The following is a 14119-nucleotide window of genomic DNA, read 5'->3' as shown; positions in this document are numbered from 1 at the left end:
GATGAATATGTGTAAACCTTTAATAATCACTTTCATAAGGCCCTATGCCATTATTCTAATGCACTGTAGTTTTTACAAGTGACTCTTTAGTAAAAACTCACCCATTAGTATTTTCTATTTTACCTGTGAACATCCAGTAATAATAATAATTGTCCCTTCTTTGAAATACTTAGAGATCTGTGGTTGAAATCAGTTACATAAAATTAATTGCTATAAATTTACACAGAGTTCTCATTCTGGAAGGGTCAGTGTGTGAATTGTTCCTGTACGCGTTTATCTAAAGACTATTATGTGGGAGCACCTCCATGCCAGAAAGCAAGGCAGCACATAATGGGATTACTTCTCAGCTAAGATAAAAAGCAGAAGGATGATGCTGTAATAATTTACATTGTGTATTATGAAATTCCTGTTACACAAAATGTCAGTCTAGATATGATCTTTCCTATTAGTTCTGCATGTGAAGTCATTTTGGTGCTACGCACAGTCCATCTAGTAGATCAGAGTAGTTCTAGATATTTGTGACATGAGTTCAAAAAAAAGGAATGCCCTTTTTTTTTTCCCCTGCAAGGCTGTGTTTTAGCTGTTCTAATCAAACACCTACCTTAACTCCTCCTCTCCCAGGGCTTTTGTTTGTTTTAAGGTGTTTCCAAAACCACCTACGTGTACCAGGGAGTTTTAATTCTGAAACCCGGATCTAAGGTCCTAGTTGAGTGTGCAACAGTTGCAGTCACCACTAGAAATAAAACTTGCTTAGCTAAAACTACAGTGATAACGCTGGGCAGGCTGACTGATGATCAAGACAAAAGCTTTGGTGAGTCCAGCTATAAAAAGTTCATTTCTAATACTTCATAATATTCAGAACTTATTTTTCCTATTTCTTGTAAAGTCAAGAACTATGAACAGAAAGAGAATCCACAGATATAAATATTCTTTAAATATACTTTCTGTCTTTAGATTACTTTTCCTGGAATTTTCCATTGATACTTTTTAAACAAAGTAACAGGTTTTTAATTATTACAGGTAGTCTTCCACAGGTAATAAAATTGTTCCTAACAAGTTTTACCAACAATGCTGATGCAATGGCAAGCAAATATGACTCCGTGGAGAAAGAGGAAAAGGAAACTGGAAATGTATATTCTTTCTCCTCAACTGCATAGGTATTATGGAAGAGTACTTTTCCAAAGAAAGGGTAAGCTGCATTAGTGGATATGCACTTCTGGCTAAAAAAAATTAAGAATCTAACACGTAAACTAAAAATTCTGAATTAGGAAAAATTAAATGCTTTCAATCTACCTTCTAATACTGGGAGCTAATGAAATATTTTCCTATAGTGAATATATAACTATTTTCTGTTCTATTTTTTTCTTTCTCCTTGATTTTCTCTGTGGTTTGCACCATCATACCAGCTGCAAGACTTTTCTTGAAATTTAGAGCATTGGATTGAGTTATTATGTAATGAAATTTAATTGTACTGATGATTGGTTAAAAGTAGCGTATATCTTTTATTCGTAGTGAATTTTCAGAGTAGTATACTCTCTTTTTTTCCCTTCTCCGTTACGTGTCTTAAAGTATCAGTTGCCTCTTTTTTCTCTTGTGGTTTACTGTTCATCCCGCAGTTTTGATTTTGGGACTTGCCTCTTTTTAATGTAACTTTCTGAAAATATTTCACAAAGTATTTGAGTACTTTGAAATTATAACACTGAATTGTTTTCTGTGCATCTGCTTGAAGTTCACACTGTTGTGGGTTTTTGGGTTTTTTTTTTTTTTTTTTTTTTTTTTTTTTGGTGTTCAGACTGAGGCTACGTGTCCTTGGCAAGCTCCTGCTTAATATTCCCCCAACTGGCAGTGAGATCTGGGGATGAGAAAATTTAAAATCCCTTCCTTAAAGTTCTGCTTTTGTTTACATGCTCATGTTTTTAGACTGAAGAGGACTGGCAAACTATACTGGAGATAATAATAACATAGAAATTCTATCATAATGACATTTGACATGTAAGAAAAGACAGTAAGGATGTTTTAGTCATTTATATTTGTTTGGAGGTCATAGCATGGTTTTCCGAGTTGCAATAAAGCAGGACGGGGTAGTCAGTCAGCACAATGTTTTTCAGTCCTCCCCCATGTCCGGATCGGTTGCAATGAGATATCTCAGAAGGAAAGAAGTTGCCGTTCTAGCCTTTTGCGGCAGGCTCGTTAAAATGATTCCTGAAACCGAAGCATCACTATAACTTGGGTTTGGGGGATAAAAAGATAACCACACTAATAAAAACCCCAAACAAACCCCTACAGTTGTGTTTATGTGAAAGTTATTGTGCAGATAGTAAATAAACACGTATTTATAAATATTTCTAAATATGAGGTATTGTTTCAGGCTAAAAACCAGCAGGCATATAATTTCAGTATATTTTCCCCCCAGGAACGCCGAAGAAACATGTAAACAATCTTCCAGATTAAAAAGTTGCCATAAGTACACCTAGTGGAAGGTGGGCAACAAGCAGGGTGAGCTCAAGGACTCCCGGACACCCGGCTGGCTCAGTCCCGAGGAATTCTCTGACAGACAGAGTAGCTGCGGACAGAGCAGCGCATCCGGCACCTGCGAGCACAGGTGCAGCCCCAGCGCTGCCAGAGGGTAGAGGAAGCGAAACTGCCTCCGACAGCCGGGATGCCTCCTTCCCTGAACGGGTTGCGGACGGAGACGGAGGCCCGCGGGGCCGCGGTGTGGTGTCCCGGGGGCGGGGAGCGGCGGCGCTGAGCCCGCCCCACGCTCTGCCCCTTGACGTGGCGCGGACTCTCCCATCAGCCATGTTGATGCGTCGGCAGCGCCGGGGCGGCTGCGAGCGGGCGGGCGGCGAGAGCGGCTACGGCGAGAGCGGCGGCGGCGGCCGGGACGCGGGGTAAGCGGGCAGGGCATGGCTGAGCGGGCCGCGCAGGGTGCGGGGAGCCCGAGCGGGCCGAGCTGGGGGTGCCGGGGGGAGGACAGTCCTTCGCCGGCGCCGTGGCGGCCGCCGCGCTCCCCGCGCTGCGGGGTTCGGGTGCACCGGCCTGGCTGCCGGGTCCGGAGCGAGTGTGGTGGGAGCTCCCCACCGTGGCAATGGGGGATCCCCGGGCGGCCCTGCGCTGCTCTCGGGGCCCCCGGTGGCCCTGAGGGACCCGGGGTACCGCCGGGGGCGGGTCAGCGCTGCCCGCGGCCTCCCGGGCCGGCGGTGCGGGCGCCCTTCCCGTGCGGCGGGGAGCGCCCGCCCGGGCCGGGGCGGTGCTCGGACCGCCGAGAGCGCCGCGGTCGGCCGGGGCTGCCGGAGCTCGGGTAGGGCCGGTGGGCTACGGCCTTTGCACGGCCGTCGCTGCGCCCAGGGTAAAGGGCGGCTCGCTCCGGCAGCGGCTGCGGCGCTCCTGTGCCCAAGCTCTGCTGTACCCGCGTCGTTGTGCCGCTGCGGGGGTGCCTTGAGGTATAGGTAAAGCTATACAAAATGCAGGCCCTGCTGCTTTTGAATATGTGTTTCTCTTCTAATTTAGGCGGGTTATCACATACCTTGGTTATTAAAAAACAAAGAAAGTCTTCAGTAACAGGACTGGGAGAGCACGTTTGGAGGATGACTGTGTTTCAGTAGTGAAAATGTTGTCAATTTGTCAACTTGCAGTTGCTTTAGATAACTACTTAGCCATTCTCCTCGTGCATTCGAGTTCCTCCTTGAAACTGAAATAGATCTGTATCTGATGCGCGATTTGGGCATAAAGAAATTGTTACCAGATTGTTAGTGCATAATAAACTGAAAGTAAGGTGTTTTGTGAGAAAAGTGCACAGTGAACTGTTACTGATCTAGTTGTATTTAAACACATGGTCATATGAGGGACTCTGGTCCGTCTGTGCTGAACTCTTACAATGCCGTAAAGAGAAATGTTTTGATTTTGTTTGTATGTGCTTCTGAGGATTAACAGATATTGTTGTGGGGATCTTCTGTATTGGGACAGATTTACCCGGGATGTATAAATGTTTAAAGGTGCTGAAAGTCAACCAGTGACTCTCTATGCAATTGAAGCGTGGCTTCTTTTGTGACACAGATTGTCATGGTGCAGGGATGCAAGGTACATTCAGCCTTAGCAGTGGGAGGTAGGAAGGAAGCCAGAAAGGAGTGCTGGTTTTGTCTGGATATCCTAATCTGCAGCAAAGGTAAAGCAGTGACACCCCAACATGGGAGCTGTTGCTTTCAGCTGTTCTGAAAATCCCCTCTCTGTTGTTTTCTGAGGGCAATGAGTATTTTGTGGCATTTGGGTGTCCACAGTTTGGTGTGTACCCTGTAGGTCAGGAGGCTTTGCTGTTCTTGTATAATGCAGTACCTCTCCACAGCTATCCCAGAAAATGTGCCTGCATAGCTGTAAAAATGGTACTGAATGTAACTTGTCAGACCAAGAGTCCACATTTGATGAATGATGAAATAGGTAAGCATTATTGGCTCTTGAAAAGGAAGAAAAGGATGGAAGAAAAGATGGAGGAGAAAGTAATTATTAGCAGGTTTTGCCTTCCACATAGGGAATACACGCTTTATGAGAAAGTAACAGTATGTAACTCCATAAGTCCAAAAAATCCTTTATGTATGTATGTGCATATTATTAGTCACTGCACACTGGTGCTTGTACATTGCTCTCTAAGGAGCAGTAACTGTGTGGTAAAAGTAATGTCTGTGTAAAGCCATTTCAAACATTGCTAGAGTAAAATGTTGAGAAAACAGTTTGAAGTCCAGTACAGAAAGTGTGAGTTCACGTTGCAGTGTTTGGAGCTGGAGTTGGTGTACTCTGTAGCCAATGCCAATGAATGGCTGAAATAACCTTTAAATTGCGATTTGCTCTGTCTTCTCAGATCATTTTTAAAAGGAGGGATTATTCAGTTTGTGGTTATAGTGGAGATAGTTACCTAGTGCAGATTCTTGCATCAATACCCTGTTTTTCAGGGATAATGCTCCTTCACCTTTTTTACAAAACACTGATGGATTTTATCTGTTAAGAGAGAAATTTCTTAAATTCTATATCCTCTTGAAATACCAGGCTGTTCTTTCCTCTCTTAACTGAATTAACTTCTGTCTCAGATCTCTCTGTAGCAATTATAACTTCCAGATATTCTCTCCTTTTGCTCAGTTTTGTCCCCTGCCTGATGGTATTGCAGCAATTTGAGTAAAAGTGATGGTGGAAGTGCTCTTATGCACAAAGTCCCATATGCTCCCTGTGTTGCTATTGCCTTGACATGTTTAGATAGGAGCAGATGTGCACCTAGAATCAGTGACATGTCCATTAAAATATTGATTATTTCCTAAAGATATTAGCTGTGAAAAGTGGTGCTTCTCTTTGTTTTATGTATTTTGTTAATCTGTTTTCTTGAAAGTCAGCATTAGAGTAAAACCACTAAGTTAAGCTATAATTTAAAATAACTTGAAAAGTTTTTAACTGTCATAGAAACAAAAGGTACAATGCTATTATAATTTTGGTAAATAGAGATAGGTTTTGATAAATGGAGAGTTTCTTGGAGTCTCACATAGCATATGTAATGGCAGGACTTACAATGTCAGTGTGCTTGTGAGAATTCCTGATTTAAATCCCAGTTCAGGAGGATTCCAGCATTTCTGATAGCTGTTCATTAACTTAATACAGTCTAAATTGAGACCTAGGAGCATTTCTACTTCCTCTAACAAGGTTCACGTAGACTTTTATGATAAATTCTTGATTATTAGCCAGTGTGAGTTTAGATATCCTAGTTCCTGGAAAAACCTGTGCTATATGTACTATAAAAGGTACTGTGAAGCATGCAACAGATATCCAAGAACAACGTGCATATAGCTGAGGGGTTTTGTTTTGGAGAGGAGGGACTGCACTCCTTTCTGGCTTTCCTTGATGTTCACAGGTACCTGTTGAGTGTTTCAGATGTGTTTGTGTTCCCCAGTGCTCTGGCTTTTGAGTAACCATAGCTGAAAATTTTGAAAGCCTTCGGTCAGTGCCCAAAATTGTAAACTTGAATTCAAAGAATTGTTGAAAAGTGCTTCTTGATAGACAGTGTATTGAAATATGGCACTTGTATTTCTCATGAAGTTATTTACTCGCTTTGCTGTAGGAAATTACTCTTGTGGAATATCATGTTGTTATTCCTTTATGTTTGCATGTTGGCAGCATCCTGAGTTACTGAAAACATGGTTAGAAAACTCTTACAAAATTTTATACAGCAGAAGACATAAAACAAGTACTCTTAGGAGATATACTTTCTGCTATTTCGTTCTTAAAATAAGTTAGAGAATTAAAACAATTTGGAAGAATGACTGACTGATTTTTTTGTTAATGAACAGAATGAACAACTAAATGCATTAGTGAAAGTCCTTAAAGCAGTGCGGTAACTAAGACTTTCTTTATAGTATTAGTTTGCTGTATAATCTCTACTCTGACCAACCCTAGCATTATTGCTTTAGTTATATTAATCCTTGTCTGAGTTTGTTACTTAAGTCAAGAAGTTATTAGAAGGTAAGTATTTTAGCAGTATAAATACTACTAAAACTTGCAATATATCAAGTATTTGTTATTTTGAAGGAGTTGCTGCATCCTATGAGTCTTAATTTTTTTTGTTTCCTCTTAGAATTCTGCACACAGCTTTTAGGATTTAGGAAGCACTACTCAGTGTTTTATTGATTGTAACTCAATTACAGTATTTGAATGAGTGACTGTTATAAAGTGTATTCAATATTTAGTGGTTAAAAATGTTTGTATGTCAACATTCTGCTAATGGTTATCTTGTTATTTTAGTGATAAACAGAGAAGTTGACCATGACAACCTTCCTGGAATTTATCCAGCAGAATGAGGACAGAGATGGAGTTAGATTCAGCTGGAATGTTTGGCCTTCAAGTCGTCTTGAAGCTACAAGAATGGTAGTCCCAGTGGCTGCCCTCTTCACGCCACTGAAGGAACGGCCAGACTTGCCTCCTATTCAGTATGAGCCAGTTTTGTGCAGTAGGACCACGTGTCGAGCTGTTCTGAATCCCTTATGGTAAACCTAATGCATATGTTATTCCAGTATTTTATCTTAAAATCTTGAGAATAGTGCTAGTTGAACTGCGCAAAAGATCTGGCGTGTGCAAATTCAAGTGCTCCTCACATGAGTATACAGCTCAAACTTACAGATTTTAGATGATTCTGCACATAGATTTGTGTAGGTAACATATATACTTAAGACACAGCTTTAATTAAGGAGTCTTTTCAATGTACTTAATTATTGATTAGGTATGTTATTTTTCTGGAACTATTCTGGAACATCTTGGGAGTTAGTATACTCTTAACATTTTGCCTCTAGAAAATGACTTGCAGTAAAAAGTTATAATACTGTATCTTTTGAACTGTTGGGCCCTGATATAGTTTAATTTCCAAGTGAACTAAACTATTTTTATTATTGACCTTAGTTCATTTGTAGATCAAAGCAGGTTAGCTGGTTTAGTTTACCAAAGCAGAAGGTGATAGACAGACAGACAGATAGATAACATCAGAAGAAGGCATGAGAGAGGGTGAAAAGCTGTTTAAGCTAAAGGGTAATATTGGCACAAGCTCAAATGATTGTGGACTAGTCATGGACAAGTTTAGGTTGGAAGCAAAGGAGGCGTTTCATATGTCATTCCTGTTACAGAACTATAGAAAAGAAACAGAAAAATTTCTCAATTGGAGTTTGATGGCATGGGAAAGATCCAGAGTGATAGTGAGAGATTAGATAGTGATAATGAGAGATTAGACGTGATGTAAAAGATCCTGTAGAACAAATTCAGTTTGATGAATGACTTGTCCTTGCTTGGGAGAAAAGACAGTTTTGAAACAAGAGACTCAATCTGGAGGGACCTTTTGAAGTCTGTGTGGTGCTTTGGGCTGGGTAATTTGCAACCCCTGTAATTGGTATAGATAATTTGATAGCAATAAAGCTGTATTGTGTTTACAGCATACTGGGAGTTATCCGAAGATTTGGTGATATTTTAAAAAGATTTTTGCCCTTGCAGACAGAAGATATGGTAGCAGGAAGTGTACATTGAGAACTCTAAAGTTTACTTTCCCTTAAGATGTGAGTAGGGCTCTGTTAAGACATCTCTATGGCATGAAGATACAATTTGCATTTTTTATATTAACTATATTAATAAAAATGTAGACAAAAGGAGATAGTGTTATCAACTGAAAAAAATGTTATTTTCATTATAGAGGTAGCTGTAATGTTGGAACCTGTTTTTTTAGGGCATAATGTAAATTTAGGATAGTCCCAGACTGACAGCTAATAGACAGAAGCAGAAAACAATGAAAAATGCAAAGGTAGGAAGAGTTAAAAAGATTTGCTAAAAGCATGGAGAAAGTCTCTAGTATAGGGGCTGAGTATTTTTAAGTTTCTTATTTTCTTCTTTTCCTTGAAGACCATTCTTTCTCCTTAAGCACAGTAATTTGCCTGATACATCTGTGTAAGACTTCACTTATTCTGAGTTTGTAATATGGGTATTTAGGAGAAAGTATATTAGAAGGAAGCTTTTCCAAAGTCACTGTGTTTTTGAAACACTAAAAGAAATGTGTTCTAGGGACAGTGGAGGAAAATGAATTGTTCATGCTATATAAACTTTTCTTATTGTACTTTTATAGCCAAGTGGATTATCGAGCAAAACTCTGGGCTTGCAACTTCTGTTACCAGAGAAATCAGGTAAGAAAATGAAACATTCAGGGTATAGAAGATATTTTTATAAGGCAAAACGAAAATCTTGATTTTTCAAATTATAGTTGCAAGCTGAAATAGACAGCAAGAGCAGGAGTATGCAACTGTATCTTCAGACATTGCATTGATATTTTTTTCATAACAACAGTAGTGAACATCTGTTGCAAAGTAGTCCATATGTATGTTTTTGCTTTTGTGGAAGTTTTAATCTTTCATTTATGCTTAATTTCTGTGGCTTTATTTGCAGTTTCCTCCTACCTATGCCGGCATATCTGAAATGAATCAGCCAGCTGAACTTTTGCCTCAATTCTCCAGCATTGAATATGTAGTACAGGTAAAATCATTAGATAAAATCTTTGACATTTATAGCCTTGCAATATACAAAAAGAATTCATTTCAATTTTACTTCTTCACTGCATTTTATTGACTCTGGGTATATATGTGCTTGTTAGTAGATTGAACATTTATGTCATCAGTTGGAAAAGGAAAACATAACATTTTATAAGAACACTAGGATTGCTAATAAGACTGGTTTAAAAAAAAAAAGAAAGAAAAAGAGAGGACTATTGTAAAGGTGATATTTCTATTAGGTCTGTTTCTTTACAAGGGGGCTAATTTGTGTTTGTGCCAGGAGGCTGTTCACTGTTGTTAGTTGCTCAAGCAATTTCAGTTCAAATTTGTCTGACTGTTGATTGACCTGTCATTAATAACTTGAATTGAAATTTGTATTTGGATGATTAGTAGTTAGTTTTAGGGCTAACTGGTTTGGAGACAACAGCTAATATGTATTCAATTCAAGTGTTTAAATTTTAATATTCATCCTTTTTTAGCATGGAGGTTAGTTGAATAGAAACAAAAAATGGACCTAAACCCCTAAATTGCAAATATTCGCAATTACAAATTTTTGTAATATCTAAATTCCAGTTTTGAGGATTAAAATTTGTAGGACTTGAGTGAGGCAGATCATAATCTGAATCCTCACTGAAGTCTTACAAATTTTAATCAAAAGAAGAGTGAACACTGAACGGAATCTGTAGTTTTTGCCAACTCTTGTAATGCAAAGTAAATGGGTTGTTTACTTATAGTACAGTTTGGATAGAATAAAAAGAACTGATGATCTCTAGAGTAAAATTATGAGGTGAAATGCTACAGAATGTCATCAGTTTGGAATATTTTATCATTGTGAATAGCTTTGTGACTGTTGTGTTCATTTGGAGCAATGAAAGTTTATTGTAATTGGCACATGCTTCAAAACTATTGTGACATCCTGAAAAGATTTTTTCCTTTCTTCTGTAGTAACCATTTCCTTTTTGTGCAGAGTTCATTATGGTAGGGGTTTTGTTCCAGATCCTGATGACTAATTGAGAGGGAGTTAAGGTAGATGGAACATTAACATTATTGGTATGATTAAAGTTAAAACTTTTACAAAATGTACTTTACTTGTTAATTTGTGATCCTGCAAATATTGGAAGATTTGTTTTTCATGTGATTATAATTGTGTTTCTCAAAGCGTGGTCCTCAGATGCCGTTGATATTTCTTTATGTTGTGGACACATGCATGGAAGATGAAGACTTGCAAGCTCTGAAGGAATCCATGCAGATGTCCCTTAGTCTCCTGCCACCAACTGCATTAGTAGGTCTCATTACCTTTGGCCGAATGGTGCAAGTTCATGAACTCGGCTGTGAAGGAATTTCCAAAAGTTATGTCTTCAGAGGAACAAAGGACCTATCTGCAAAACAGCTTCAGGTAATGCACTGAAGCAAACAAAAGGAAGCCATCAAGGTGATGATAATGAAATAGTCTGTAAACAAATTTTGTAATAAAATCTTATGTATTTGACTACAGGAAATGCTAGGGCTTACAAAAGTAGCTGTTTCACAAGTCGGTCGAGGTCCTCAAGTGCAGCAGCCACCACCTTCTAACAGGTAATCTACTTAAAACACCTAAAACAGATAACTTGACTACACTGATTTACTGGAAAACCAGTGTTTTAAGACAGTGAAAACAGTCAGCTCAGTGGGTAATTGCAAAATTATCAGGATGATGCTTTGGAAGTGTTCTGAGATGCATGTTACAGATATATTGGCTGATGTGCTGAAAAGTGTTAATAGCTTCTTTAGTGCCCCGTTCTTATGTGGATATCCAGTTGTACCTTCCCTTTTATTTCCTCTTCTACTCCTCTTCTGTCTCTCATTTGGAAATTCCAGCCTGGTGTTTGGTTTTCTTGTGTGTTCCACTATGACAGAAGAAATTTATGGAATGATAAAAGAGAACGACAGTTTTCCAGTCTGCCCTCCTGAAAATAGCTGTATTTGTAGACTGCCTGCAGCAGCACAGAAGATATTTTATATGTTAATTTGTCTTCTGATCTTAGATTTTCTCTGCAGTAGTGAAACTTCAGTTTCTTTTTGAGATTCATAGGTCATCACCTGCTCTGTTCTTTTGACTAAGTAGGGTTCTTTCTGGATAGTGGTGGTATCTCTAAGTCAGTAAGTTTTAGTTTTACAAGCTCCTTGCTGAACTTGTCAAGTTGAGTGTGTATGTAATAATTCCAAATGGCTTTATCTTGGTGAGGCAGAGACATTGCTCTGAATCCAGACTAGAATCTAGAATTAGATGTTGCTGGTATATGTCTAATATATTGCTAGTAAGCAACTGATAAAATGTTCATTTAATAATTTAATTCTAAACTAATTCCATGTATTTGTTTCCAGATTTTTGCAACCAGTCCAGAAAATTGATATGAATCTAACTGATCTTTTGGGTGAACTGCAACGGGATCCTTGGCCTGTTCCACAAGGAAAACGGCCCTTACGTTCTTCTGGAGTGGCTCTTTCTATAGCTGTAGGACTCCTTGAGGTAATAGCTTTTAACTACAGCTCTGCTAATATGTAGATAATTTTCTTGCAGAAAAGCTGCTGCAATCAATATGTAAAAACCTTCCTAATTGATGCATATTAGATTTGTAGGATGATCTGATGCATATCATCCCTTATATACGTAGAATATTGTGGACATTTACATGTTTTAATAAGGCAAAATTGAGACTTTAATGGCAGATTTAAGTTTTGTAGAAGTGCAGTTGTTGTTAGAATCCTATCAGTGTGATAAATACCCAGACAGCTATTTATTTTGTTCAATTTGTAGCAAAACCTGATGGTTTTATTTGTCTTTTATTTCCTGCAGTGCACTTTTCCTAATACTGGTGCACGTATAATGATGTTCATTGGAGGCCCAGCTACGCAGGGACCTGGCATGGTTGTAGGGGATGAATTGAAGTTACCCATAAGATCATGGCATGATATTGAAAAAGACAATGCAAAATATGTGAAAAAGGGTACTAAGGTAAGAGATGATGGTGTGTTTTTGTTCACTTGGCTCTGAATAGTGGTGTGTCTTAAGAATGTCTTCAGAAATTTCAGTATATTGAGTTAGAACTTTTCTAGTCAGATTAAAGTTCTTTGGAGTGTTTCTCTGATTGAAGTCAGAAAAAATTTATATTACTAAATGGTATATCTAGTGTAAGGCTGGTACTTCTAAGGCAGGTGCTCAAAACTGTAGTTGGGGGAGGGCTAGGCTGTAGAGTTTAGACATGGTTAATTTAATCTAAAATGTAGATTTGGGCTGGTGAACTACGTCCAAAACCTGTTGAATTCATCTTAACTGATTATAATGGAAGCTTAAACAATTAGCTCAGTCGCAGGCACCTGTCATTATAGACACATGAGATTGGAATGGTAAATTCAGTGCTGTGTTACTACTAAATGCAAATTTTAAAAAGAAAAAGATCAAGGTAATTTTTTAGATTTAGATTAAATAGCAAATTTAGATTAAATAGCAACCACTGCTCTCTCTAGTGTGAACTGGGCTCTCAGCTTATCAGAAAAAAACCTCAAGTGTTGAAATTCCAGTCTTAATTTTAACTTGAGCTAAAAATATACTTTTATATGAATAAAGTCTGATAATGTTGTTTTAGTAAAATTCTGGGAGTTTAGGATTTAGTATGAAGATGAGGAGAGTTCACATCGTAAATTACTATGAACTGTATTTTCTTCTTGGATTTAGCATTTTGAAGCCCTGGCTAATCGGGCTGCAACAAATGGTCATGTTATTGACATATATGCATGTGCATTGGATCAGACTGGTCTTCTGGAGATGAAGTGTTGTCCCAACTACACTGGGTATGTGTCTATTAATTTTTAAGTAGTATATGAAGATGCAATTTTTTGGTTTCTTGAATTGTTTAACAGGAAGCATTTACAAAAAATGAGCTGCTTTAAAAAAAAAGCACACACACACTCTGTACTGTGCTGGTTGTATTTATACTGGAATTTTGGAATTTCTCAGCCTCTGGCAAGTTTGTCACCACAATTGTGAGTTTTATAAAAGGGGGTTTTTCTTTTAATGTGGTCTGTTTGAGGCTTGAATAACACAGATATCTTTTAAACAGACAGTTTATCATATGCACTATTTCTGTTTTTCAATGTGTGTATATGTAAGCTGCAGGTTTCAGTAAAGATAAGGACCCGTCATCCTTGTTTTTCTTACTCTGCAGAGTGGTACAAAACGCTCTGTTATTCTTTTCTTTCTGTCTTGTTTATGCCGTTCTTTTATATATTGTTTATAGGTTCAACTTGTGGTGTAGGTGATTATCAGGTACATCGCTTGCTCCTGATATTTGCTCCCCCTATCCAGATCTGCATTTCAGACACAATCTTGTATTCCCTCCAGCTTGTCTTGCCATCAGTTCACTTTGATACAATTAAAGCAAGTTCTAGTCTTTCTCATGAAACCACTCCTCTATTTTCTGTCATTGTATAACACCCTTACCTTTCCTGTTACACAGTTCTGTAGTCTGGTATAGCTTTTCACTCATGCTTGTATTAATTTCCTAATTCACTCATTAATTTGGTAAATCCTCCCAAGTCTTCCTCCTTATTTTTTCAAATCCTGTCTTTTCTTTCTCTTTCTGAAAGCCTATTCTACACTTACGATACTTCTTCTTTCCTAGTATAGCCATCTGCTTTATGTACTACTTGAGTTTTAGGTTAGTCTTCTGTATTCACTCTGGATTCTTGTGCCAAACTCATTTCTTTTGCTTGTTACCATTAGTTTTGTCAATATGAAGTACAGGTAAAATTAATGAAGCATCTTTGCTTATTAGTTTAATAACTGTTATATCTGTGAGTAACAGGCCTTCTTAGTTGTGTGTCAATATCTGTATATGACAGGATCCTAAGCACATGCTACATATGCACTATCCAAGAGGAATGAGAGTGCAGCCACAGGTTGTAATGAGGATATGCCACTGAGTTTCAGGCCAGCTTGACACTGCCAGATTGCTTCTTTTTGGAGCTGTGTGTATAGCTCTAAGTTGGGAGTTTTCACTGCTCAGAATCTTTGTTTAAATTTATTATTT

General features: G+C 38.5%; 1 protein-coding gene across 1 annotated transcript in view; it reads left to right on the top strand.

Annotated features, from left to right (window-relative positions):
- Window positions 1-2827: 2827 nt before the first annotated feature.
- The window catches only part of SEC23A (SEC23 homolog A, COPII coat complex component), a 29420-nt gene continuing 18128 nt past the window's right edge, over window positions 2828-14119 (top strand). Inside the window, exons 1-9 of the mRNA XM_027720227.2 lie at window positions 2828-2891; window positions 6775-7016; window positions 8630-8687; window positions 8947-9033; window positions 10210-10446; window positions 10546-10625; window positions 11415-11559; window positions 11887-12045; window positions 12766-12881. Of these exons, the coding sequence (XP_027576028.1) occupies window positions 6796-7016; window positions 8630-8687; window positions 8947-9033; window positions 10210-10446; window positions 10546-10625; window positions 11415-11559; window positions 11887-12045; window positions 12766-12881 (1103 nt within the window). The 5' untranslated portion in view covers window positions 2828-2891; window positions 6775-6795. The remainder of the gene's footprint in view (window positions 2892-6774; window positions 7017-8629; window positions 8688-8946; window positions 9034-10209; window positions 10447-10545; window positions 10626-11414; window positions 11560-11886; window positions 12046-12765; window positions 12882-14119) is intronic.

This window comes from Pipra filicauda, unplaced genomic scaffold (assembly GCF_003945595.2).
Source record: "Pipra filicauda isolate LSUMZ 115617 unplaced genomic scaffold, ASM394559v2 scaffold75_size2874737_pilon, whole genome shotgun sequence".
In the NCBI taxonomy this organism is placed as follows: domain Eukaryota; kingdom Metazoa; phylum Chordata; class Aves; order Passeriformes; family Pipridae; genus Pipra; species Pipra filicauda.
Note: the sequence above shows the minus strand (reverse complement) of the source record. Positions and strands in the feature narration are given on the sequence as shown.